Source organism: Acomys russatus, chromosome 6 (assembly GCF_903995435.1).
Source record: "Acomys russatus chromosome 6, mAcoRus1.1, whole genome shotgun sequence".
Classification (NCBI taxonomy): Eukaryota; Metazoa; Chordata; class Mammalia; order Rodentia; family Muridae; genus Acomys; species Acomys russatus.
In genome coordinates, this window is record NC_067142.1 from 21,137,690 (window position 1) to 21,165,027 (window position 27,338).

Sequence of the window (27,338 nt, forward strand, 5' to 3'; positions counted from 1 at the left end):
ATTGTCATCAGGGCCTTCTAAGGGGGGCAGTTTAAGGAATTTATTGGGGCAATATGTCCCTGTAAGGGTGGCTTACTGGTCTCTACAGAAGAGCGAGGGTCCGCCTTGCTTCTCTGAAACCCCTGAAGCCCCTGTCTTCTTCTGAAACCTGCCATGTAGAAGCTCTGAGTTGCCAGCGAGCCCTGGCACAGGTCAAGGCCTGCCCAGAAGGACTGGTTGTGTCCTTCAGTGAGATCATTTCTTTCACAACCAGGAAAGACCTGTGGGGATAGAGATGCTTTAGGGCCTGTGGCTCCTTTTGTTATTTCTCATCTGAGTCCCAGGCCCCCAAATGTCTGGACATGGGGGTAGAGAAGAAGAAGAAGTCCTAGGGGTACCCTGGGCCTGAGGGAAAGCTAATAGAGGTGAGCAATGCCTGAGGGGAAGTTAACAGGGGTACTCAAGGCCTGAGAAATGACTCAGGAAATGGAGAGGTGGTTCTGGGGTACCCTGGGGCCAAGAAGCTAACATAGCCAGCTGAGTGAGTGAGGAGACGGGAGGTGGGTGGCTCTGACTCCTGTCCTGAGCCTTGTCGGTGAGTCAGTGGTCAAAGCCACGTCACTTTCCTAGGGCAATGCTGTGAATTTTATGTGACAGTTCTGCAATGGGCACGGGTCCCTGAGAATATACCTGATTTCATTACAGAGCCGTCTCACTGCAAGCTCCGTGGGCCAGATCGTGGGTCTCTGCTCTGCCGAGATCAAGCAGATAGTGTCTGAGTACGCTGAGAAGGTACGTCGCTGCCTGTCAGAGCCTGGGCCTCAGGTCACACCTACGGCTTTACCCTCCCAGGTCCTCGCTCCTTCCCTAGGCAATCCTGGAGTCTAGTTGGAATTCGCTAGTCACATTTGTCAGAAGTACCAACGCCAGGCTTGCCCCTGCACAGCCATCTGCACTTGGCCATGAGCTAAATTCATTTTGTTCCAAGTTGCCTATTTTTTTCTATAAACATTAAGGGAAAACTGTGTCTTGAAATAGCGACCACATCTAATATATGTCGCCACCTGCAAGTCCAGGCAGTCATCCTTCCTTCCCTGTCAGGCTGCCTACAACTCAGGCCTGACTTGACAAGTGAGCTGAAAAATGGTGCCATTTGCCATTTAGGAGGCAGACTCCATAACTCAGCCAAGCCCAAGGCAAAAGTTCCTGTTGCACTTTATTAAAAAGTATGTAGAATGAACAAAAGCCTTAGTCATATTTCAGTGTTACTTTCTTTTTCCAGCCTAAGAAGAGGCCAGGGGACCTTGAATATTCTAGAGATGCAGTGATGATGAACAGTCTTTAGTTCTTAACTTTTTATTTACTATTGATATGTTTATATGTAGGTTACCACAGTGCACATCTTGGAGTCAGAGAACAACGCTGTGGAATAGATTTTCTTTTTCTACCTTTATGTGGGTTCAGGAGGTCAGACAGACTCCTGCAAGCACCTTCACCCATTGAGCCAACTGGCCAGCCCAGGAATAAGTGATTTCACACATTACTGAGTCTAGTATGGCTGTGCTATGGCCTGGGTGACGTCTCATTTACAAGGCTGTCTTGGTAGTTTTTCCGTTCCTGTTGCTGTGATAAATAAAATACCCCACAAAAGCAACTTCCGGGAGAAAGGGTTTCAGGGTTCTAGCTCATCCCTGCAGGGCGGTGAGTCAGGAGGAGTGAGTCACAGCCACAGCCAAGAACAGAGAGCAGGCGGTTAGTGCGTGCATGCTAGCATTCACCTCTCTCCTTGTCCTTCTGCCCAGGGCCCCGCCCCTGAAATGTCACCTGCATGCATTCCCCACTCAGTGAACCCCTCACAGTCATGCCGGCAGGCCAGCCTGATCTAGACAGTTCCCTACTGAGACTCCAAGGAGTCTCCTCCAAGGACAGTTTAGATTGTGTCTATAAAAGCAATGAAAGCCACCATGAGAGGGACCTCGTGTTCTCACCCCTCCTTCTTCAGCTCTGCTCTGAGTGTCACTGTGGAGCAGGTAGCTCTGATCTTCTTGTCTCTGCACTGAAAGCTTCTATAGTGATTGTGAGGGTGGCGCTTGGGGAAGAGCTCTCCCCTAGTGTCTGAGTGGAATGTCAGTGTGTGTCTGTGTCTCTGTCTCTGTCTCTGTCTATATCTGTTCATAATGTATGTGTGTGCATATGTGTCTGCATGTGTGCTTGTCTGTGTGTGTGTGTACACGTGTGTACATGCGGGCACTTGTGGGGTGTGCAAGTGGAGGCCAGAGGTTGAAAAGGACTTGTGGGAAGTGTTCCTCCCCTCACACCCTGTGGGTCCCAGAAATTGAGCTCAGGTTGCCAAGCTTGGCTACAAGCATGTTTCCCCCCTGAGCCAGCTCACTGGCCCTCAGCTAATCTCTTATTGTTAATGCTTTAACTAAATCTCACTGATTCTGATGTACTATGGGTCTGTCCTGCCACTCCTATTTGTATCTACGTGCCCTAATGCTATCTGTCACATTATATCTTTGTTTCACCGAGACACACTTAAGCCTTTCCTCTACTTTTGCATTTTCTAATTTAAATTGCAAACTGACCTTTGCTTTATTATGCTTCTGCTTGGTTCATTTCCCATCTCAAAACCTTGCTGTTGCTGTGTTTGTTTGCACCTTACTGTCTTGTGAGTGCTCCAGCCAAACCCTACTTGCCTCCAGCCTGGACCCAGCTGTGGTGGGATGCACTGGGATTACTGCCTGTGGTGAGGAAAGTCACTCCTCAATGGAGATGCACAGCAGCTAGTTAAGGCAGCGTTGGAAGGTGTAACACACCAGGATGATGGTGCAGGAGCGTGGAAAGTTTGAGGCCAGCCCTTACTAAGCGAGACCCCCTTTAAGGAAGGCAGGGAAGAAGGCAAGTGAGAGGAGGGGAGGATGGAAAGGAAATGGAAGGGAACAGGGAGAGGGGGAGCACTCATCCTGCGGTCTGAGTTTGGGGAGAGGGGGAGCACTCATCCTGCGGTCTGAGTTTGGGGAGAGGGGGAGCACTCATCCTGCGGTCTGAGTTTGGGGAGAGGGGGAGCACTCATCCTGGGGTCTGAGTTTGGGAAGAGTCTGAGTATGTGGAACTTGGCTCTGCATTAGATGCTACAAGGAAAGTCCTGTGACCATAACTCACAGCACAGGCGCACATGCACCACACCCCTGCTTTGCTGTCTCCTGGCTCCAGCACCATGGGTTGGCTCCCAACGGGGCTTTAGGGTTTCCTCTCAGATTGGCGCTGCTGCTCTCAGTTACTTCATGAGCACCACTGCTGAGGGCAGAGATGAGGACGGAATACTCCAGGGAGCCCCCATTAGTGCTGCTTGAGAAGACCCCAAGCTGGACTGTCACCTGTGCGTATTTCTCCTGGGTGAGGAGAAAGGACCCACCCACTTTCACAGGGCAGAGTGTAAAAAGATGTTTATGAACAAGGCCTAAAGGGAACAGCCTGCCTGGAGCAGGTGCTGGAAAGTGCTGGGCTTTGAGATAGAAAAACAATGAGGAGGAAAGAAATAAAGAAACAAAGAAACGCCAGGGGGATCTCTCAGCTGTAAGGTTCACAGGTTCTTCTGACAACGTAATGGGATAAGTAATCCATGTGTTTCAAAGCCATCTGTGGGATATGTAATTCAATTTAATATGGTCCCTGTAAGGCAGCAGGGGGAGGATGTGACGAAGCCTTAGTGGTTTATAATTCATGAGCATCTGGAGGCTCTGAGCTTGGGAGCCTTGTCTCCCTATTCCCAATGCCCACCACTCTCAAAATGTCCTAGAAGGTCTCACAGAGCCTTTTAATGTTGATGTTTAACTTTCCTAGTACGTCAGTCTTTGTTTTGCCGTGATTTGCAGACAACATAACAGCTTGACCATCTAGAACATCTCTGACCCCACTAATTCCAGAAGCCTCTTTAGAAGTCAGAATAAAAGAAAGAAGTTAGGCCAAGGCATGCACACCCTGGAAGCTGCTGCTAGCCCACCACCTGCCATCTTAACACCTTGGTGCTTAGCCAACTGAGTCAGCTCAGCTGATGTCTCTGGTAGGTCCTCAGGGCATCCTAGAGGATTCTGTAGGTCTGAAGGTGTAGGTAGATCCATCTTCCAGAAGGAGAATCCGCATGTCCTCTCTTGTATGTATTTAGTAAACTGTTAATTCACAACTTTCTTTTAGTATTTGTGTGTATGATGTGTGCACAACATGTGGGGGTCAAATGACCACCTCAGGAGTTGGTCTTTACCCTCCATGTTGTTTGAAGTCTCTCTTGGTTTGCTCAGCGCTGGGTTCTACAAGCCTCCTGGCCCATTTGCTTCCAGAATATTCTCTTGTCTCCACCTGAAAGATCATATTTTACCCTTTATGTACTTGTGTATGGTGGGGGGGGGGGGGCAAGCGTGTGCCATGACTTAGTTGTGGAGGTCACCAGCAGCCTGCCAGGCTTGATTCTTTTCACATCAGGCATGGTGGCAAGTGCCCTTAGTCACTGAGCATCTCGCTGGCCCAAAGTAATCAATTCTTTCAAGCTGTCCGCTTGCTTATAGCCTTCTGCCTCCCTCGTCTTTATACTTACTTGTTCTTGTTTGTTAATGTTAACATGGACCACCACGCTCTATTGTTTAACTGGGCAACTCACTGAACAGTACAAGTTTTGTTGCTGGGAAAATAAGTATATAATGTTCTATCCATTTTGCAGATGAGAAAGCGTAGGTTACGGAGGCTCAGTCCTTCCTGTGTTCCTGGGCAGCTCTAGCACTTCTGGTTCCGATGTAGAGTCACCAGCCTGTACAGCCTGACTGCTCAGCCAGCTGGAAGGCCACTGGGAAGAAGTGGAACCGTGTGTGCCACCATAGTTCTGCTTCTGAGCCTGCAGCAACCATATGGCTTCTCCAGCATGCTCACCGCCAGCCACCAGCTGCCTTGGGCGCTGTATTTGAAAGGGTTGAGTGTGTGAGATATGGACCACAGAAGTAAACCTGGTACAGCCTGGGCCTCAGACAGCATCAATCGCAGCAAGGCTGCTGGGTGCTGAAGCTTCACTATTAGTGTGTGTGTGAGTGTGTGTGATAGGAAGCACACCTGCATGTTCTACGTGTAAAGCCAGAGGACGACTTTGGGGAGTTAGTTTTCTTTTTCCTCCTTTAACTAGACTATGGGTAAAGCCAGGTCTTTCAACTTGCATGGTAAGAGCATTTTACCACTAAGCCATCTTGTTGGTCCATGGAAGCTATAGAAGTTTCTTCTGGGGCATCCAATGACTTTTGATGTCACCACAGAACACATTATGACATTCTAGGCCAGTGAGATAGGTCATCCAATGAAGGCTCTTGCTACTATGGTAGAAGGAGAAAACTGCCTTCCACAAGTTGTCTCCTGATCTCCATACATGTGTACACATACACACACGAAATAAATAACAGTTCTGAAATAAAATAAGACAGAGCATCCCAGCCTGGGTGCTGTCCCCTTTGTCGTCTCATTTCCATGGGGAGACGTGTTCTGTGCCCTCAAGAGCCCTATTTATAGAAGGCATTCTTTCCCTAGCCGGTGTTGGAAGGCTCCACCACTCCTGACCTTTTGATTCTGAGGACTGCACTCTGGCACCTGGTCCTGAGAGCGCCTTTGTCTCAGCAGATAATTAGACCTGGGCCTGGTCCAAGGGTACACATGCCAAACTACAAAGGAAAGAACCCTTCCTCTGGAGAATTCAGATGCTGAAGTAGCTCAGCATAGGTTTGCAGCTGTGATACCCCCCCATACACACATGCGTGATGATTTTTTATATTACATTTTCATAAAATACATCATTCTTATATTTGTATTTGACAATATCATACAGGGATATAACCTTTCTTGGTTATTTTCATCCCAATTACCCTGTCATCCGTCTCCCACTGAACCCTTCTTTCCAACAAATCCTTCTATTTTTGTATGTTTTGTGTTTTGCTGCTGCTACTGCTGTTGGTGGTGGTGGTGGTGGTGGTGGTGTGTGTGTGTGTGCGCGCGCGCGCGCGTGTGTGTGTGTGTGTGTGTGTGTGTGTGTGTGTGTGTGTGTGTGTGTCCCTGTCCCTCCCACTGAGTTTAAATAAGGCTATTTGGATAAGCCCAGGTAGGACTATTTACTGTAGCCTGGGCAGAACTTACCAATGGCTACACAACTGAAGAGAGTGACTGTCCCTCCCCCAGGAACCATCAGCTGCTCTGTGGGTCACCAGATAAAGGCTCATGAACGCCCCTCCTCCTGGGGGGATGGAAAGTTGACTTGATCTTATGAGGGTCTTATGCAGGTGATTACAGCCATCTATGAGTTCATCAGTGTGGTGGCTATGTCATGTCTGAGGGATAGTGTTTCATAGCCCCTCTTGCCAACCCCTGGCTTCTGCATTCTTTCCGCTGCCATCCCCCTGCCTCTAGTGCACCTCAAGGGATCTGATGCAGTTGTCCCATTTAGGGCTCAGCACTCAACAGTCACTTATTTTCAGTACTTGGACCACTTCGCATGACAGTGTGAACTAATTGGAACGGAGTGCCTCTTCAGTTCCGTCATCCACTTGCCTGGCCAGAGTGTGCGTGACAGCAGCTCTGCTGCCGGAGCCTGCAAGGGAGAGCCTTGTACTGATTGGCTGCTTTCTGGGGACCCGGGACTCAGCGTTTGTGATGGCCCTCGACCTGTGCCTGCCTTTCTCTTAAAGTCTTCGCCTGGAGGCCTGGCCAGAGACGGTTTTAGTCCTACAGGCTCTTCCCATATCTCTGTATTCCATCCCGAGAGAGCTTCATCTCTGTTTGACAGGCTCGGGTCGTTTTTTTTCCCTCACTCAGGCCATTTGTTATATCCAAGTTAAGACCATGATTGGCAGCACCTCTGTAGACTGGGGATGGTGTTTTCCCACAGGAACAGGCTGGTGTCATTAAATTAGCACACGGTGCCTAGCACCTAGAGGCCCTCGGGACATTTATATACTAAATCTAATAGGATGGACCCAGAAGAAGAAATTAATAGTTGAGGCTCCTGGCTTCATGTTATGTAACCCCCCCAGTTTTGTGACTTGGCCACTGTTTTCTAGGTTATGTGTAAAGCTTCTTAAGACAAGTGTAACAACAACTAGGGGATTATGGAGATGGCTCAGTCGCGCAAGCATAAGGACCTGAGTTCAGTGGTCAAAACCCACAGAAAAGATGGGTATGGTGGGCACATTCATAATCTCCATGCTGGAGAAGAGAGACTGGAGGAGCCCTGGGGCTTGTTGGCCCCTGGGTCCCAGGGTCCAGTGAGAGGCCTTGTCTCAAAGAATAAAGAAATGAACATGTCCTGAGTGACACTCAAGAGTTGATCTGTGGCCTCCCCTCACATGCATCCATATATACACGTGTGCGCACATGCGTGTACACATACACACATACACACAAAGCAGAATGGATTGGGGAGAGTAGATGGTCACCTTCCGTGACTTCAGGTTACTTACACGCTACTATATGTCCAGAAGACAGCAAGCAAGGGCGTGAGAGCCACTGGCGTCCCGGTGTGGAAGAACTGTAGTCGCCCCTACGTAAGCTGACTTGTCACTTACACATGCGTGTGTTTCAGAGTTATCAGGCTTGTTTCCCTTGTCTGTTCCTGCTGGCTTAGGTGTTTTGACCTCTCAGTGTTCTCTGAGGGGCTTGAAATTACACCCACATTTACATGCTAGGTGTGGGTGCACACAGCATGGTGTACACACAGGAGTGACTCATATGGCGGTCAGAAGACAGCTTGCAGAAATCTGTTTTCTTCTTCCACTGTGTGGGTCCCAGGGATCAAACTCAGGTCATCAGGCTTGGTGACAGGTGCCTTTACCCACTCAACCACCTCTCCAGCCTGTTCTCTGTGGAGATTCTTAGAGGCAGACTTTACAGCACTGTTTAAAAAAAAAAAAACAAACCTACCATGTTTTTTGGCTTATAAGACGCACCCAGGTTTTAGAGCAATAAAACAAGAAAAACAGTAAAAACAGCAATTGGACCATAAGGCACACCCTAATTTCACCACCACCACCATCACCACACACACACACATTTTTTGTGGGGAAAGTGTGTCTTATGGTCCAAAAAATGTGGTAGTTTTACTTCTCAGACGCCTGGGGACACCTCAGCACTGGTCCACTTGAGAGTCCTGACTGGCAGGTGATTTCTGTGGGATTTTGAGACCGTCTCGTGGAGTGCAGGCTGCTTCAACCCACTGTGTATCTGAGGTTATGAACTCCTGGTCCCAGCCTCCCAAGGGCTGGGATGGCAGGTGTGTGCCACTACACGTGGCTTCAGGCCTGCAGTTTTGTAGGCATGCAGGAAGTGTTGTGGATTTAGATGACAGAACTCTATATAAAGCTGGTCAGTTGGCTTCAGGACACTTCATTGTGGACCTTGTCCTCTTACACTAAAGCCGAGGCTAATGTGGGGCTTTTTTTTTTTTTCTTTTTTCTTTTCACTAATTTATTCAGATTACAACTCAATTGTTGTCCCATCACTTGTATCCTCCCCTTCCTCCCTCCCTCCCACTTTCACCCTATTCCCCTCCCCTAGGTCCATGACTGAGGGGTATCTCCTCCCCACTATGTGGTTGCAGCTGTCAAGTCTCATCTTGACAGCCTGCTTATTCTTCCTCTGAGTGCCACTAGGCCTCCCCACCAAGGGGAAGTAGTCAAATATGGAGTACCAGAGTTCATGTCAGAGTCAGTCCCTGCTCTCCACACAACTGTGGAGAATGTCCTGTCCATTGGGTATATCAGAGTAGGGGTTCGATGTTTACTATTGTATTGTCCTTGACTAGTGCAATAGTTTGAGCGGACACCCCTGGGCCCTGATCCACCCCTTACAATGTTCTTCTTCTTGTAGGTTTCTAAGATCCTCTGGATCCTTCTATTTCCCCATCTCCTATATTTCTCTTACCTAGAGTCCTAGGAGGATGTCTTCTTATTAATCAACTGTAAAATCAAAGCTAGACACTACAGGGCTTTGGAGAATACCTCCAGACAGCCCAGCCTGCTTCACTGAGGGCATAAAGCCTTCTAGATCCCCACATTTGCTTGCATTCTGGCCTCCCAGAATTCCATGCCATTTGTCCCACCTCATAGCTTTGTTTTAGGAGCGAATCTGAGCTGTACTTTGTCATCCATTTGCGTGATTTCAATTGGAGGCTTGTAAGATGCTGGTAACTGAAATTACCTGGGTCACTATGGAGAACTTTTATGCCGTGTGAGGCAGGCCCATAGGGGTCCTCCCTTTCTCATCCGAGAGGCTGTTTTGTGGCTGGAAGAAGGAATTAATAAGGGGAGCTCCCTGAGTTAGAAGAAAGCCAGGACGCAGCTCAGTGGCAGAGCACTTTCCTATCATGCACAGCAGCCTGGGTTTGATCTCTAGTGTGGAAAAAAGAAAACAGGGATAGAGGTTAATGCATAGGTAACCTTCAGGGGCTCGTTCGATTCAGAAGGGATATTGTTTTAGGAAATGCAATCATTTCAATTTCTCTTGGGTGTTTAACATTTTGAACTAGCCTAATGCCATCAAGTGACATTTAGAGCCATCTCCCCTAAGAACAGGTGTCATTTTTATCTGTCATATTAGAAAACATGAGCTCTGCAGCAGCGTCTGCTAATCCACACCATGGCTTTACAGGCACGTTCTTAATCTGCAATTGTTGTACAAAATGAGGCCAGCATATTAACCCTTGCTCCTTGGTGGGCACACGGGGCGTGTCTGTCATTGGTTAGCCATTTTGGACAGATGTTGTATTTTATAAATAGACTGTTAAGATACTCGCAACTTAAACTCTTTTCCATCAAGGGTTGGGCGTCAAGCCCCATCTTGTCTTCTCCATCTCACCAATTTGTACTATTGTTAAAGGTGCATTTTCGCCCTCTTCAGCCTCCTCTCCCACTGTAGCTTTCAGTCAGCCGGTGTCGGATGAGCTTGGCTGCTCTAGGGCCTTTCTCTGCCTTCATCCTGGGTTCTCTTGGCTGTTAGGAAGATAATTTGAAAGAAACATTTAAATTTTTAAATAAAAAAGTACGTTTGAAAAGCAGTCAAACTAAGAGCACTCTTCAATTAGGATTAACTGCTTGTTCCCAGCTGGAAAAACAGCTTCCTGAAGCCTCACATCTAGACTCAAAAGCTAGAATAGTGAACACATACATCATTTCACGTAGACTAGAGAAATACATCAATACAGATATATATTATACTCAGACTCCTGAATTAAATTGAGCTAATATTTTATAAATGAAAATGTAAGAAACTACAGGGGTTAGCGGGCTGGCTCAGTGGGTAAGGTCTTACCACACAAGCCTGAGGACCTGAGTTTAGATGCCCACCATCCATTTAAAAGGTGGGATGCAGCTTCACATAGCTGTGATCCCATCATGGGAAGATGGAGCCTGGAAGGTCTCCGGGACCACTGGCCAGCCAACCTAGTGGAATCAGGGATCTCCAGCTTCCGTGAGAGGCCCTGTCTCCAAAGATAAGGTAAAAAATAATTGAGGAAGACTCTCAAAATTAATCCCTGGCTTACACACACACACACACACACACACACACAGAGAGAGAGAGAGAGAGAGAGAGAGAGAGAGAGAGAGAGAGAGAGAGAGAGAGAGAGAGACACGAGCGCGTGTGCACACACCCTTATGCACAGGTGCACATATCCACACAAACATGAACACACATGAGAGAGAGATTCCGCAGACTGTCTACACTTAGCAGTAACAGAAGGATTTTGACACCCTTGTTTCTTGGAGCATATTTAACATGGATCTGAAAAGACTTCAGGGTTCTTCTTTGTGCATGCATTTTCTCCCCATTATATGATTCTCAGAGAGTGGGTTGCAGAGAGATCTTTCCCTTCTTCCTTAAACTCTTAGTGGGCCCTGCAATTTATTTACTCTCCCAAACAGTGGGTCAGTTGTTGAGTTCCAGGCACTGAGTAGATTACCAAGTGTAATAGTCAAGGTTCTCTAAGGAATGGAAGTGGTGTGTGTGTGTGTGTGTGTGTGTGTGTGTGTGTGTGTGTGTGTGTGTGTGTGTGTGTGATTTGTTCTAGGCTGTGATTTAGCTAATCCAACCATGGCTGTCTTTAAATGCAAAATCCAAGAATCCAATATTGTTTAGGCCATGGGTAGATGTCTCAGCCGGTCTTCAACGTACATCAGAATCCCAAAACAGTAGGCTCTAAGAGCAGTGAAGGAATGCCTCAGCAGCAAGGCAGATGAACTTGCCAGTGAGAGTGAGGACTAGCAGGCAAAAGCTTTCTTCTTCCATATCCATTATATAGGCTGCCATAGCAAAGTGTAGCCCCAAAACCCCATCGAGAAAAACCCCTCACAGGTACACCCAGGTTCTTGGGTTTTTATTAAATTCCAGATGTCATCAAGTTCTTGATAACCAAGAACGGCTGTCACAAGTGAGCCAGACCCTTTGGATGTAAGTCATATTTCTCACCGAGTTTAGCTTCAGCACCCCTTTTAAGGGTCTCTAAAACCTGAGGACGGAGAGCTTATAGGCTGATTCGCTTACAGATAATAATCAATGCAGTACATGCCCACATTACAGCGCCATCACATGTAACAGGCTAGGAAGTTTCACTGCACAGGTATGACAAAATGAGTGTGTGATGGCACGTAACGCCTCTTTTTATTATTACTATAAAAAGAAGCTATGAGAGCCCCTTACAGAGTCGTGAGGATCTCTGGCTCAAAATTCAGTGTGGTTGGTGAGAACAGGGCAAGATAGAGACAGAGACTAAAGAGCTTGAAAATTGTTTTTCCAGATACTAAAATATCTACTTGTTTTCCTTCAAGAAAAATTCTTGTAAATAAATCTCCAGGGTATATTTTAGCATATATATGCTATAGATATGTGAGGTGCATGCACTGGAGTAAGGGAGCTGTGAGAAAAGGGAAGTTTTCAGTCTGGAAACTGACTGTAAAAGCAGTTGATGGGAGGGAGGAAGGTTGCGAATTTGAGACCAGATTGATGGAGTAAACCTCGTGCTTGATCGCCAGCATTGATTACACCGAGCATGGTAGTGCGCTCCTATGACCCCCAGCACTTGTGAGGTGGAGGCTGGAGGTCACCCTGTGCCACAGTGCCAGTTCTAGGGCAGCCTGAGCAAACATAGAGCTATGGCGTACTGAGAAGAGCTGGGAATGGGAAAGGAATTGCTCCAAAGAAAACAGCAGGCTGATCTGATAATGATGTGCAGTGTTCTCAGCCTGGTGTCAGGGGCGAGGTTGCATATTAAAAACGTCATTCGGAAATGAGCTGCTAGCTACAAACAGGGCCAAACTAATAACATTGTTAAGGATGGGCCAGCCAAAGCAGATAAGGTTCGTCAAGTTCCTTGTAACTGGCTTTGAAATGATGGGGGATGCAATGGAGGTGTGCTCTTTACTCCTGCCCTTTTTCTTCTACCTCCAAGTAGTTTTTGGAAAGAGTTTATCCTGCCCCAGGCTATCAGTTATACCTTGGTGTATACAAAATTGATCTTAAAATGTTATCTGCAGTTTCCAGAAATCCAGCAAGCTGAGTGTCCCCTTAGCCCCTCCCAGATGTGCCTGGGGGCTTGCCTCCTAGGTGATCCCAGAGCCTGGCAGGTTGACAGTTAACACAGCCACCACACGGGCACATTGGTGGGCAGTTTCTAAAGTGCTGGCATGTGGTGCCTGACGTTTAGTTTTCTATCTTTTCAGTTGCATGTGAGCACACACATGTGCATGCAAGTGCTCTTGGAGGAATTTAGCAATGGTTGTGAGGCACAAATCATGTGCTGCAAACTGTATTCTGTTCCTCTGAAAGCACTTAGCTGCTGAGCCGTTCCTCCAGCCCCAGGGGTTTCTATTTCCTCTGTGGCTGGTCACCCCACAGTCTACAGTATTACTCCTGGCTGTCTACCACAGCCATACCCAGCCCACTGTTGCCCAACTCCAGAGTCATTAAGCGGCAAAGCAAATCCACAACAGCCAAGGGAACCCTTTACCATCTGTTAGCAATGGTGTAAGCTATTCAGGGAAAACCTTACCAGGCTAAGGAGAGCTTATGCCTGCGTAACTTCTACTCCACTGTGCTGCCTTCTTTCTTCCCTGGGCCTGCACTTCCCAGACTTTCTAGAACATGCAGGGACAGTTTACTACCCCAGAGATTTGCCACACCCAGGCTGGAAATCACTGACTAGCTTGGGCTTGGAGTAGCAAAGGGCGTTTGGCTGTTGAGTATAGCTATCTATTATAAGGACTGCTGCCACATCTATTTCTTCTCCCAGAGTTCCCTTTTAAAAAGATTTATGGGTGGTTTTGCCTACATTTTATATGTGCCTGGTAACCATGGAAACCAGAAGGGGGCACCAGATCTCCCAGAACAGGCATTGCAAGCAGTTGTGAGGCACCATCTAGGTGCTGAGAACTGGCTCCGGTTCAGGGGTAGTAAGTGCTTTCAATGGCTGAGCCATCTCTCCAGGCTCCTCCACTCCCTACCAGGGTTATTGAGGAAAAAGTTTCTATTAGCTTTTTATACCAAGATGTTTCTTTTCTTTAAGGACAAAAAGAAAAACAAAAAGCAGACAAAAATATTTCTTAGTGGGACTGGCAGGAGTGGGGTAGTACACATGTAAATCAGATGACAACTTTTGGGAGCAGATTCTCTTCCTCCGCCATGATGGACCTGGGGCTTGTTGGCAAGCGTATCTGCCCCTGAGCCATCACACTCAAGCCCTTGCTTCCATGCTTGCATGTTCCTTAGACTAGTTATTTCCTCTTTAGAAAATGTCAGTCGTTCACCCTGTGATGCTACACCTGGAAGTCTCTACTGTACCCGCCTCCAGCTCTTAGTGTCTACGACTGTCTGGCCTTTTTCATCCGCTTCCTTACTTGCCCATTTTCAAAGGGTTACCGCATGCCTTCTCTTGGCAACTCTCTCCTTCTTGACCTGCCTTCTTTTAAGACAGAAGAACAGAAGGAGGAAATAGTTAAGAGGGCGGCACGTGAAGGGAGAGAGATGAGTGGACTTGCTGCTTGTCATACATGCTCAGAAATGACTAGACTCCACAACTGTATGGTTATAGAATGTTGAAAGTGAATCAGCCTTTTTTCATTTTTTATTACACTTATTTATTTACTGTGTGTGTGTGTGTGTGCGCGCGCGCGCGCGCGCATCTGTGTTTGCACATGTACCACTGCACACATGTGGAGATCAGAGGACAGCCCATACCTATGGGATTCTCCTTCGGCCATAGTTGTGGGGGAGTCAAACGCACCAGGCATGGTGGCAAGTACTTTTACCCCCTTAGCCATCTCGCCAGCTCCAGATTGTAAGTCTGAGTGATTCCAGGTGGTCTTCTGAAGAAACCACTAAGACCTCTGAGTGTCCCCCTCAGGGCCCTCTGCTGCCTGGATGACTCAGCATGACCTTAACTGGGTGGCCTGCACCCGTGCTTCCCCCTGCTCCAAAGCCGAATCTGCCAGCTGGAACCTCAGTTGTTGGGCAGGACATCGTAGATGCCATGCTGCGTGTGACTGGCTGCCCAGAACCGCTTTGCTTAGACTGAATGGAGAACGGAGGTGAGCTCACTGTCTGCTTTGGGTTTTCCCACAGCAGTCAGAGCTGTCGGCTGAAGAAAGTCCAGAAAAATTAGGAACCTCCCAGCTGCATCAGCGGAAAGTCATTTCCTTGAATAAGCAGATTCTGCAGAAGACCAAACATCTAGAAGAGGTGAGCGTTTTTATGATAAACTCGATTCTTCCAAGAGGGGGAGGAAACGGGAAGATGATGACTGAAGGAAGAGAGCCTTGTGGTGGATTGGTCAGAGGGGGCTCTGGCGCAGCCATACTCCAGCCGTCGGTCCAATCTAGCTGCATGTGACTTTGTAAATAAAGCGGATGTGTACGATGTGGGCGTGTATGGGTGTGGGCAGGTGTGTACCAGAGGCCAGTGTTGGATGCCTTCCTTGGCCATCGTCCTCTGTATTTCCTGAGGCAAGGTGTCTCTGCACCAGTCTGACTAGTCTAGCTAAGTTGCCAGGGACAACGCTTATCTCTGTCTCCTAAGCACTGGGATTAAAGCGAGGCTGCCTCCCTCATCCAGCTTCGCACATGGCTCTAGGGCTCCAGGCTCCCAGGCTCCAGTCTTGCACAGTAGGCACTTTGTGCACTAAGCCTCTCTCCATCCCCGTGAGTAAAGGGTTTTTGTTTTGGTTTGTTTGTTTGTTTGTTTGGAACAGCTAAACACTCATTACCTATTTTCCTGTGACTGCTCTCAAGCTACTGTAACAGAGTGGGATAGTTGTAGCAGAGACCAATTGACCCACAAACCTAACCTAGTTCCTGCCTGGCCCTTTGTAGGAAACGTTTATTATCCCCTGTCACAGAAGATACAGGGCAAAGCAGGTAAGATGGCGTGGCCATCAAGAGCTCTTTTTGCTCTTGCAGAGGACGTGTGTTCTAGCTCCCAGCACCCACGTTTGCCACTCACAACTAGCTGTAACTTCAGGAGGCCTGACCGCCTTTTATTGCCTCTGCAGGAACCTATGTGTGTGCACAAGCATGCTAGCATGCATGCACACAAGCATGCACACACACACACACACACACACACACACACACACACAAACATACCGGACCAGAATGGTCATTCCTCACAAATACATAGTGTTGTGTGTGCTAAGTGCTGAGCTAAACCACAGGAGTGAATGAACAACGGGTAATGGCCTTGCCTGAAAGGACCCTAAGGTGTAATGACACACCATCACACTCACCATTTAGTTACGGTTGTGATGAGGGCTTGAAGGGGAAGTCTGGGAAGCTAAGTGAGCCCGCAGTCATGGCTGACTAAGTCTGGGAAGATGAATGGCTGTTGGCTGAACTGAAGAGCCTCGTGGAGATGTTGAGGAGCCAGGTGGAGATTGATGAAGCAACATAAGCAAAGACAAAAGGAGGAAGAGCTGGCCGGTCCCAGTCAGGTGTGTGGTTGAGGAGTCCTGTGTGAGGTGTGTCGTGGGCAGACTGATGACAGAGCACCTTGTCCACATTGGCGCTGTGGAAGCCTCGGAGGGTGGCAGCCGGGCGGGAGCATGCTGCTGCCTGTGGTTCTGCATGACGTGTGGTAATGGCCACAAAGGGTCAGGGAGGGCCTGGCTTTAGGGAGGCAGCTGTAGAAGCTAAGCTGGTGACGGCAGGGAGTGGGAGAGCCAGATCACTGTGTCCCGGCTTTGTACGAGGCAGGTGCATATGTCATGGAGAGTCAGTTCTTTTCCTTCTAAGAAATGAGTCCTGGGGATTGAACTCAGAGTACCAGGCTTGGTGGCAAGTGCCTTACCGCCTGAGCCATCTCACCAGCCCCAAATTATTTGGGGGCTTGGTGGCGCGGGGGGGGGGTCCAAGCAGGGTTTCTCCATGTACCCTTTGTTGTCCTGAACTTAATTTGTAGACCAGGAGGGCTTCAAAGTCATAGTGATCTGCCTTTCTCTGCCTTCCTAAGTTCTAGGATCAAAGGTGTGCACCACTACACCCAGATTTTTTTTTTTTTTTTTTTTTTTTTAGAGAGCTAGTGGGAAGGTCATTTATAGTTCTTGGTGACAGGTAGAACTGTTTTGGAAGACCTTCATACATTCTCCCTGGAAAGCAGACAAAAGAGAAGGCAGACAGTGGGACTCAGGGACAGTCTTTAGATGATAAAAAATGCTACATGCCATCTGGGAACATGGCTCAGCTGGTGAAGGGCTGCTGTGCAAGCCTGAGGCCCTGAGTTCAAATCCCAGGGCACATGGAAAGCCTAGAGTTGCAGTATGCACTTATAATCCTAGCGCTGGGGAGGTGCCCCACACTAGTTCATGGGTGTGGCTTATTGCCTCTTTCCTGCCGTCTAGGGCATCAGGCCAGGGGAGCCACACTGGCTTATAGGTATAGCTCAGTGGTAGACTCCATGTTTATTTTGCATGGAACCTTAGGTTAACTTCCTAGCACCAAAATAAGTAAATATAGAACTGTTCAAAAAACTAAAAGCGAAAGTCCTGCAGTTAAATCAGATTCAGCCTTTCTGGGCTTCTACTTTCTCGTTGTTAAAAGAGGGATCCCATCAATGTCTTTGCCAAGAAAAGGATTCCATTCAAGCAAATGTCCTTTCTCTCTCCCTCACAGCTGCAAGCAAATCATACCAGCCTTCAAGCCAAGTACAGTGACACGAAGACGACACTGGCAGAGGTAAGCAGATCTCCCCCTCATTTACAGTGACCTCAGGGCCCGCAGTCACCCCTCCCGGGTCACATCACAGCAGTGTGGGTAAACTGATGGTGTGGGCCAAGCACCGCCATGCCACGTACCTTCCCTGTGGACTAAACTTTGAGGCCAAAACCTGTCACTTCCACAGCAGCTGAGGAAAGCAGCATTCTGCCAGCAGCGCTGCTCAGACATGGGCGCTCTGAGCCCTCTCATGACGCAGACCGAAGTTTCATCTCTGCGAAGCCTGCTCCTCCAGAATAACTTGATGAAAATAGACAGGATTTCCCCCTTAAGTGAAGCAGGGCATGGAAGGAGGCAGAGAGACAGTAACAGCCACATGGCCTCCCCAGGAAAGCCGGGTCAGCGGTCGGTGGGCTGGTCTGCCAGCTCTAACCTCTCTGTGTCGCAACCCTCCCAGTCACAGCTGTGATTCCCGCATGGAAGGCTAATTCCTTCTGAATGAGCCCTGTCTCCCCGGGTCTCTGCGGGCAGACACTCCTCGCCTCCAAGGCCTACATAGCGCTATGGTTAGCGCTTTGGCCACAGCTCATCCACAAGTGGCTACGCCAGGTTTTGCCTGTGTTCAGATGTTTGAGGTCATATGTTCATCTGGTTTAAGTTCCCTCACACCTCTCAATACCATATACTCTTCCCAGATACTTGACTTGTTGCTGTCACAAAACCCCTGGCAGGAAGCAGATTAAGGGGCACGGCTTCAGTTTGGCTCAGGGTTGAGGCATGGAGCTCTCTGTAGTGCAGAAGTCAAGGCAGCGCCACATCCAGTCAGGAAGCAGGCAGATGAAAGCTAGTGCTCAGCTCACCTTCTCCTTTTCCCGCAGTTTAGGACACCAGCCTGGAGGGTTGGGGTGGGGTAGGGGTAGGGGTGCTTCCCACTGGTAGAGTGGGCCTTCCCAGCGCAGTGAACCCAGTTAGCTCCCAGGCTTGTCCAGAGCTCATCTCACGGGGGTTCTAGACACCAGAGGGGTCACAGTACTGACTGTCATGGCAGCTTGCTCCCGTTGTCTCCTGGGAAGGGTGCTGCCGCCTTCCATGTGGGAAGTCAGCTGATGGCAACAGATAACCAGAGCTGGGAACCTTCCCGTTCTCTTTGCTACTGCCAGCCACCTGGGGCGCTCAGATGCTTCCTTCTGTGCAGCGGAGTCGGGCTTCATTGCTCTGTCAGCCTCGCTCTCCTAATGCAGGCCTCAGCCCTCCAAGCCCTATTCCCCACCTCCGCTGGCTAGTTCTCCATAGCTGTCTTCCGTCTGTTCTCAGCTGCCAGCGCTCTGTCTTTTCCCGTGAGCTAGCCACGTTCACGCTCCAGCATCTTAGGCTGGATTGTTTGCAGACCTGAGGTGACAGGGGTTTGGTGCGACACCTGGCCGTACTGCCATTTTCAACTAGGAACTTCTTAAATTTGCATTTTGTTTGAATGGGTGGCATATATGCGTGTGCGCACTTTCTCTTAAAATATTTATTTATTTATTTGCTTTTGTATTCATTTATTTCGTGGGAGTGGCAGAAGGCTGGGCTGGTAAGTGTGCCACAGCACATGTCTGGAGGTCAGAGGACAACTTGTGTAAGTCATGTGGATTCCAGGGACTGAATTCAGACTATCAGGCTTGGTGGGGCGGGTGCTGTTCCCGAGCCATCTTATCAGCCCACAGGTGCAGATTTCTGTGCCATGGAGTTTGCCATGGTCAGGATTTTAGATCTTGCTTTCTAGATGGGTAAAGTGCTGCTGTGTAAGCGTAAGGACCTGTGTTCAGAACATGACTGTCCAGGGAAAAGCCCGGCATGTTGGTGGCAGCTGCAGCCCCAGCACTGTGCGTGAGGACAGATGGATCCCAGCGGCTCCTTAGACAGCTGGGCTAGCAAAACCTTGGCCTTCTGTTTCAGTGAGAGATCAGGGCTCAAAAAATCAAGTTAGAGAAGCAGAAATTGAGACAGACGTCTCAGCATCAGTCTACCTCCACATGCACACCACGCACAGGCAAGTGCGCATGTGCACACCCATACATCATGCACAAAAGTATACCACTATGCACTGAAGTCTGCATTCTCTTAAAGATTTTCCCATTTGTCTTAGTTAGGGTTTCTGTTGCTGCTGCAGTGAAACGCCATGACCAAAAAGCAAGTTGGGGAGGAAGGGCCTTTTAGCTTATACATCACATCACTGTTCCTCATCAAAGGAAGCCAGAGCAGGAGCTCAAACAGCGCAGCACCCTGGAGGCAGGAGTGACGCAGAGGCCATGGCGGGATTCTGCTTCCTGCCTTGCTCCTCATGGCTTGTTCATCCTGCTTTTTTATAGAACCCAGGACCACCAGCCCCGGGATGGCACCACCAACAAGACACTAGGCCCTCCCCCACTGGTCACTAATGAAGGAAATGCCCTATAGGCCTGCCTGCAGCCTGGTCTTATGGAGGAATTTTCTCAATTGAGGCTCCTTCCTCTCTGATGTTAAGTTGGCACAAACCCAGCCAGTACACTGTTCCAGAGGCTGGGAAGTGCAAGCCCTGCAGTGACAGTAGAATTCTAATAGTTATTCTTCCTCTCCCATTCTTACTCTCCCTCCCTGTTTCTGTTTCTGTCTCTGTCTCTGTCTGTCTCTGTCTCTGTCTGTCTGTCTGTCTGTCTGTCTGTCTGTCTCTCTCTCTCTCTCTCTCTCTCTCTCTCTCTCTCTCTCTCTGTGTGTGTGTGTGTGTGTGTGTGTGTGTGTGTGTGTGTGTGTGTGTGTGTTCCTGCCCCCTTCCCTACTCCAAGACATTGGCTCTCGTCGTTGCCTTGGGTTTTCCTTCTGCTTTCTGCTGCACTGTGAAGTCATCGCCAGAGCAACAGTTAGCAGATGTTGACTCTGCGCTCCCTGCTGCCTCTCTCCCTCTTTCCCATCTGTCTGGCACATCTATTTTCTCTGTGCACAACCAAATCCAGTGGGCTTGGTCATCTAGCCCAAGTGAGCCAGGAAGCAGGGTAGTTTCATGGAGCACAGCTTCCTGTTTGCTTTTAAGTCTCTGTGGTCAGCGATGCCCCTGTTCTCTCCTGCAGCTGAAGAGCCATGCTGAGAAGCTAGACAAAGAGCAGGCAGCCCTGGAGAAGCTGGAGGCCAAAGCTGACCCGAGGTAAGGGCTTCAGCTTGTGCAGTCATCCCTTTGAGGAAGCTGTGTGCATGCAAGCGAGTGCGTGCATGCATGTGTGTGTGCGTGCGTGTGTGACACTTGATCAAGGGACAGAGTCTGAGGTCATGGACTGGAGCTCCATGAAAATCAGATACTGTCACATGATCATCCAGAAGGGACTAGCAGTCACCCTGATGCTCACCAAGATCCTCGGGCTGCACTCTGTCACCAACCTCTCTTCCTCCTCTCCTTGCCATCAGAGCAGCATTGATCTTCTGCCTCTGGTGGTTGATTTTTAAAAACAATGAAATAGGGCGCAGTAGGCAAAGCACTTGCTTTTTAAACGTGAGAACCTAAGTTTGGCGTCCCATATCCAACCTGAAAGGCTGGGCGTGGTGTACACACTTGTAATCCTAGAGCCAGGGAGCCAGAGACCAGGCACTGGCCAGTGAGAATGTGAGGAGGAGCCAGCGGCGGCAATAGCTCCACATGGTAAGGTGCTGGCTGTGACGTCTGATGGCCTGAGTTCAGTTCCTGGATCTCACAGGTTGTCCTCGGACCTCCACACATGCTGACCAGTACGCTCACACAAAATAAATAAATAGATGTAATAATGTAGGTGTTAATTAAAATAGGACTAGCACCTGAAGAACATGTGAGATCATCCTCTAGCTTACACACACACACTCACACACTCGAGCACACATGCGCACGTGGGTTTTAATAGTGTGTTTACTCTGAGTACAGTTAAATACATGATAAGTGAGTTTCCCTGAAGCTCACAGATAGTTCCAGAGTTCACAGTCTCATTCTAGATTCCTGTCATGTGTGTTTTGTGTCGTCATGGGCTTGAGGGTACAAACACATAGTCAGACATGGCACTCCCCCCCATTACAGCCTTGGGGAAAACAAAGGAAATTAAAAAGGAGCTCTTCATATTGTCAATGTGGCCCTAGCAGTGATTCGTAAAATCACATCGTAATGGCCCACCCATGCAGTTCAGTTGTCTGATGTCTCCTCAGCATTCTGCAGAGCCTGAGAGCCCTCGTAGCCATGAATGAAAGTCTGAAAAGCCAGGAACAGGACTTTAAAGCACACTGCCGGGTAAGTGCTCTGTGGTGTTGCCGGCCAGGCAGGGACTCCACTAAGGCTGTTGGGTTGTCCTGTCACCCACCCCCGCACTCCTCACCCATCCCGTGCTGCTGGGTGGGCGTGCCAGCCAGTGCAGTGTGAAAGGCTGACTTGGGCTCTGGAGGGGACTCTGTGGGTAAAGTGCGTTCTGCTCTTGCAAGCCTGGGAGAGCTCTTTTACTCAAAGGATGAGCTTGGCCATGAGAGCAGAACACCCCCTTCCCTGTCAGCTTTTGACCCCCCACAAACTAATGAAAGAAACGTCTGCATTGAATAGTTAAGTTGGACAGGCAAGATGGCTCAGCTGGCAATGATGCCACCAAGGCTGACAACCTGAGTTCAGTCCCTAGGAGACACACTGTGGAAGGAAAAAAAAAAACTGACTCCATAGGTCGTCCTCTGCCCTCTACACATATGCTGAGGTGCACTGTGTGAGCACGAATACACACATGTGCACATGAACATAATTGTACAACCAAGCCACTCGTGGTTGGACAGCTAACCTCCGGTTGTGGCTTACCTGGGCTTTGTAAAGGTTCATCTTGCTTTTCCAGGAGGAGATGGCCCGGCTACAACAGGACATTGAGACCTTGAAAGCTGAGAGAGCACCAGGCGAGAAGGTAAAGGCTTCAGTTAGCCCTCAGTGCCGTCAGCTGCCTTCTGGCTGGTGTGTGGAAGGACTGTAGTGCTTCGGCAGCATGACCTTTCCGTCTCCAGATGGAGAGGGCACGAACAGCCAGGCTGGGGGAAAGATTCTCCCTAAGCCCGGCTTGGTGAGCCAGTACATTTAGTGGGGTTAGTTCCAGGGCCTTAGGAGATTCACAGGCAACTACCCAAAGTGGAATCCTTGGCAACTTTTGGGCAGCTGTGCTGCTGAGAGCCTATGTTAGTCAGTAGTTTCCCTCTTACATATCTTGGGTGGGGGGCTGTCTATGGTGCTCACCCCAACTACTCTGTTTAAAGATGGCAACAGCTAAGCCAAGCCTAGAGTAAAAACAACCATGCTCTTGGCACCAACTGTTACTCATGCTCCGAAGAGCACTGCAGTGTACTTGAGATGGGCAGCCTATAGGTGCGCATTTCCCAGGGCTGGGGACCAGGCTCACTGGGTGGGAACACTTACTGCACAGGCGTGAGCGCCTGAGTTCAAATCCCCTGCACCCGTGTAAAAAGCTTGAGGGGTTGAAGATACAGTAGGCTAGTCAGGTGCACTCATTTGATTCCCAGTATGCACAGGGCGACCCAACCTTCGGTAACTTCAGTTCTAGGTGGTCTGATGCTCTCTTCTGGCCCCCATGGGCACCAGGTGGTACACAGGCATGTAATGCAGGTGAAACACTCATACACATAAAATAAGAATAAATATTTCTTTAAAAAAAAAGGGAAATGAGGAGAAGGTAGTGGTGGCACAAGCCTTTAATCCCAGCACTTGGGAGGCAAGGGAGACAGATGGGTCTCTCTAAGTTTGAGACCAGCTTAGAGAGAGTTCCAGGACAGCCAGGGCCATAAGAGAAAACCTGTCTCAACAAAAGAAAGCAACAACAAAAGCTAAAAAAAAAAAAAAAAAAAAAAAAAAAAAAAAAAAAAAGGAGGAGTGCAAGCATGACTGCAAGGCCCTATAGCCCATCAGTGTAGTGGGTAGAGACAGGAGGATTGCTGGGACTTTCTGGCCACCAGCCTACTTCTAGGCTCAGGGTACAACTCTGTCTCAAGGGAATAAAGCCAAGGAAAACAACAGAACACTGTAAATCTTCCTGTAGCCTCTACACACGTGTGCACACCTTAACACACACTGCACTCAACATGCATTGCATTTCTCCTGGGATTTTCTTGGCTCTCATCTTCTTCTGGGTGTGGAAGGGGCAGCTATAGGCACACAACGCCAACCCCTCTCCATAGGAGATGTCTGTGCTGTTTCCCACTTAGACTGTTTTTAAAATTTGTCTCCACTTTATCTGTTTTCTCCCTCCACCCCTGCTTAGGAATGTACTCTACTCCTCAAAACCAATGAAAAGCAAACACAGAAGAGGTGACCAGTGCTGTGCTGACTCATGTCAGAGGCCAGAAATGTACAAGCATTCTGGCTTACGCGTAGGTCTGACTCCCTGGGTCTAAGCTTAAGCCTGTTGCCCGGGATGTTTGCTTTCCCAGTATCCAAGTTCTTATGCATGTTAGGCAAGCGCTGTGCCACTGAGGCACATCCCAGCCCCCCTTTTTACTTATTTTGAAACAACAACTCTCTGCTTTACTCAGGGTGGCCTTGAACTTGGACCCTTCTACCTCAGCCTCTGAGTAGCTGGGATGACAGGCCTGAGCCACCAGAGCCTGTGGATCTCTTGGATTTCGATTTCCCTTACCACACTTCATTCAGAGCTTACCTCCTGAGGATGCTTGTGCTTCTGGGGTGTCATGGCCCTGGAGCCTAGTCACTGAAGCCACCTTGCACTTGCAGCAGGGGAATGGGAAAATCAGGCAAGGAAAGATGGAGGTTCCAGCTGTCTTCAGGTACTTCTCCAGCTCCAAGCCTTTGAGGCATCGTCAGATCCCCAGGCTGGGCCCCATTTCTGTGTCATCCCACCAAAGGGGTTCTTCTATTGAAAATGAGCTACAAAGGGTCTGGGGAGCTGACCTAAAGGAGAAACGGCTAGCTGTGCAAGCTCCAGGACCTGAGTTTGGATCCCAAACACCGGTGTAGATGCCAGGCAGTAGGAGGTGGCCCAAAAGGTTCCCTGGAGATCCGTGGCCAGCAGGTCTAGCCACACTGGCTGAACTCCAGGTTCAGTGAGGAGAATGAGTCTCAACAAATAAAATAAGGCAAGATGGTTCAGCCGGCAAAGGTGCTACCACCAAAGCCTGTTGACCTCAGTTTGACCCCTGGGTCCCACAGATAGAGGGAAAGCACAGCAAGCCGTCCTCTCTCTCTCTCTCTCTCTCTCTCTCTCTCTCTCTCTCTCTCTCTCTCTCTCTGACACACACACACACACACACACACACACACACACACAAACACACACACAAGCATTTTAAAAATAAATATGGTAGATAGTGACAGAGGAAGACAGAGACACGGACACACAAACCCTTGCCCATGCACACACTCAGAAGAGCTACAGTGGAGTTTGTTGGGGTACACCTGGCAAATATAAGATCTGGGCTTCTCAAATGATCTGGCCACTCTTTAGAAAAACAAGGTACATTTCAGCCCCTCAGTTGCTCCTCACGGCTCCTGTCTGTGGAGCCTAGGTACTCAGGCTCTGTGTGCCCCCCTTCACTGAGCAAAGGTGCTGACCCTGTTTTCACCCTTTCAGACTCCCCCCAACGGAGAGCCACAGGGTACCCTGACCTCCACCATGACTCACAATGTAAGTATCTCCTCATCCCTGGCGCTGGCCTTGTCCCAAGAGAATGTGTCAGCCTCTTTTCCATTTTCCTTGCACACTTTCCCAGACAACTGTATAGTCTGTATCTGTCCCGCCTCTTTTGCTGGCCTGCTGGAGGCATGGGGCCATTTTGGACCTTTCACTCCTCAGGTAGAAGAGGCCTCTGTTGGGCACATGAGCCCTGAGGAGCGAGAGGCTGGTGCAGAGGGGACACTGCCTTCTTTGCCGTGTTCTAGCAGGCGATTTCTCTAGTTGTCATATGGGCTGTATCAGCTGGGCCCAACCTGCAGCTCAACACAGAGCTCAGCATAAACTGACTTAACATATTGTGAGGCCTTTTTTTTTTGTAATTTAATTGCATGTTTTTCAAGAATGAACTTTGTAAATGATGACAATGTTGACACATGTATTATACATGAACGGGCATGACTATATTCCAGCTCAACTCTATTTACAGAAAGAGGCAAAAAGTCAGACATGGCTCAAAGGCTGCAGGCTTTCCGTGGCATGCTCTAATTTGCTGAACCCTGATATGAGTTAAAATAGTACTTGTTGCGTGTAAAGAGAAAGGAAGAGAGAGGGCCAGGTAGGAAGCAGCAACTGCCAAATGGGCCTTCTGTAAGGGTGGTTCTTCATAGCCTCCTTGGAGGCTGAACAAGGGACTCCTCCATTGATACCTATTAGGTGTTACCTGTAGCTAAGCCCTGTGCAAGAGACTGCACATGTGTTCTTGTGCGTGCATGCCCCTTCTGTAATGTGCACATGTTCTATATGTGCTCTTGTGCACACATGCCCCTTCTGTCATGTTTTCTGAGACATAGGTTGTCTAGCCGTTTTCCTGTGTTCAGTGTAGAGCCTAATCTACACATTAGCTCTGTCCCATAAGAACCTTCTGTGATGATGAGGATGTTTGCACAAGCATCCCTCCCACACGTAGTGCATGGCTACTGAAATTGAGAGACTGGTTTCTTTGTCGTATTTTACTGGTTGCAAGGTTAAAGAGACATGGAGGGTTAGCCGTCATTTTGGAACCCTCATGTCCGTCAGAAACAGGGTTAGCTGAAAACAGATGCAGAGCAAAGACTCGTAAGGTAGTGCGTGTTTCCCTTTTGTTGTATGGTATTCTGAGATATGGGGGTTTCAGGAACCCATAGGAAGGACTCACTTAAAGACATTTGATTTTAGGAGCTGGTGGGGTGGCTCAGCAGGTAAAGTAATTGCCTTGCAAACCTGATGACATGAGTTCAATCCCCAGAACCCACCTGAGGTGGAAAGAGAGAACCAACTCCACAAAGTTGTCCTCTGACCTCCACAGTTCACTCACCTATATGCCCCTCCCCCACTAATACCAAATATTTTTTCTTCTAAAAAGAACATTGGATTCAGCCAGGATCCCAGTGAAAGGAGAAGTGTTGGATACGGTGTGGAAGTGTCTCACAGGTGTAGGGTTCTAAACTTGCCGTTTGGGAGAAGGAGTTTGAGACTCAAGCTGGGGGATGCAGTTAGATGCACTCAACGGCCAAAGACAGCCAGAGAACAGAAGGTCCACTCTAGGTGACCGGGTCCCGCCTGTTCTTGCTCGTAGGAGGACCTGGACAGACGGTACAACATGGAGAAGGAGAAGTTGTACAAGATTCGCTTACTGCAGGTGAGTGTCCACCAGGACCAGGTGCCCAGCTGTTCCTGGCTGGTATGAATGTGCTGCGACTGAACGGAAGGTCTTAGTCTATGAGAGCCAGAGTCAGCAGGCTCTGCTCGCTGCTCCCTGTGTATCCAGTCATGCCATGACTTAAGTGTCCTGGAGGTTCTGATCCACAAATGACCCTGGGCTGGGTGTTACATGTTGGTTAGGGATACTTTCCCTTGCCCTTTTTTTAGGGGGGCAGCAGGCAAGCTTTGGTAGGAATGACTTGGGGGTTTAGGGGCCCGTGAGAGGTTATTGTCATCTTCCTGGCTCTTAGTTATTTTGTGAGCTAGCTGGTTAACCTCAGATGAGTTCAGTGTGTCCCTGGGACAGGAGCAGTAGTCTGATTTTCAGTGTTTTGAGAGGGAGTCTTATATCTCAAGCTTGCCTCAGATCCTATGGAGCCCCAGCTGGCCTTGAACTTCTGATACTCCTGCCCCATCTCCCACGTGCTGGAATTATAGATATGCACCACCATGCATGACTACCCTTCAAATATTTAAAGATGGCTTCTCAGCCTTCAGCAAGATCAAGAGCAAATATTTAAAGGTACATAGAATTAATACAATCCGGGCCCTGCTGTTTGGAAACCCTGACTGGCTACTTCCTGCATATTCAGCCATGCATCAGGTCCCAGTAACAAGAACTGGGAAGGCGTGCCCTCTGGGAACTGGCTATTTGAGGACCAAGATCTGCCCTTATATGCCAAAATACAAGGCTGTTTGTGTGGGAAATGCCACATAGAGTACTAGTAAGGCAAGACTGAGCCCAAGCTAGAAGAAAGATGGCAAGGAA

General features: G+C 48.8%; 1 protein-coding gene across 1 annotated transcript in view; it reads left to right on the forward strand.

The window, feature by feature from the left end:
• Nucleotides 1–27,338, forward strand: part of Ccdc93 (coiled-coil domain containing 93) — a 67,331-nt gene that overhangs the window by 27,621 nt on the left and 12,372 nt on the right. The window contains exons 9-16 of the mRNA XM_051148196.1: nt 685–771; nt 14,611–14,727; nt 17,151–17,213; nt 20,279–20,352; nt 21,372–21,453; nt 22,034–22,099; nt 24,788–24,841; nt 26,445–26,507. Of these exons, the coding sequence (XP_051004153.1) occupies nt 685–771; nt 14,611–14,727; nt 17,151–17,213; nt 20,279–20,352; nt 21,372–21,453; nt 22,034–22,099; nt 24,788–24,841; nt 26,445–26,507 (606 nt within the window). The remainder of the gene's footprint in view (nt 1–684; nt 772–14,610; nt 14,728–17,150; nt 17,214–20,278; nt 20,353–21,371; nt 21,454–22,033; nt 22,100–24,787; nt 24,842–26,444; nt 26,508–27,338) is intronic.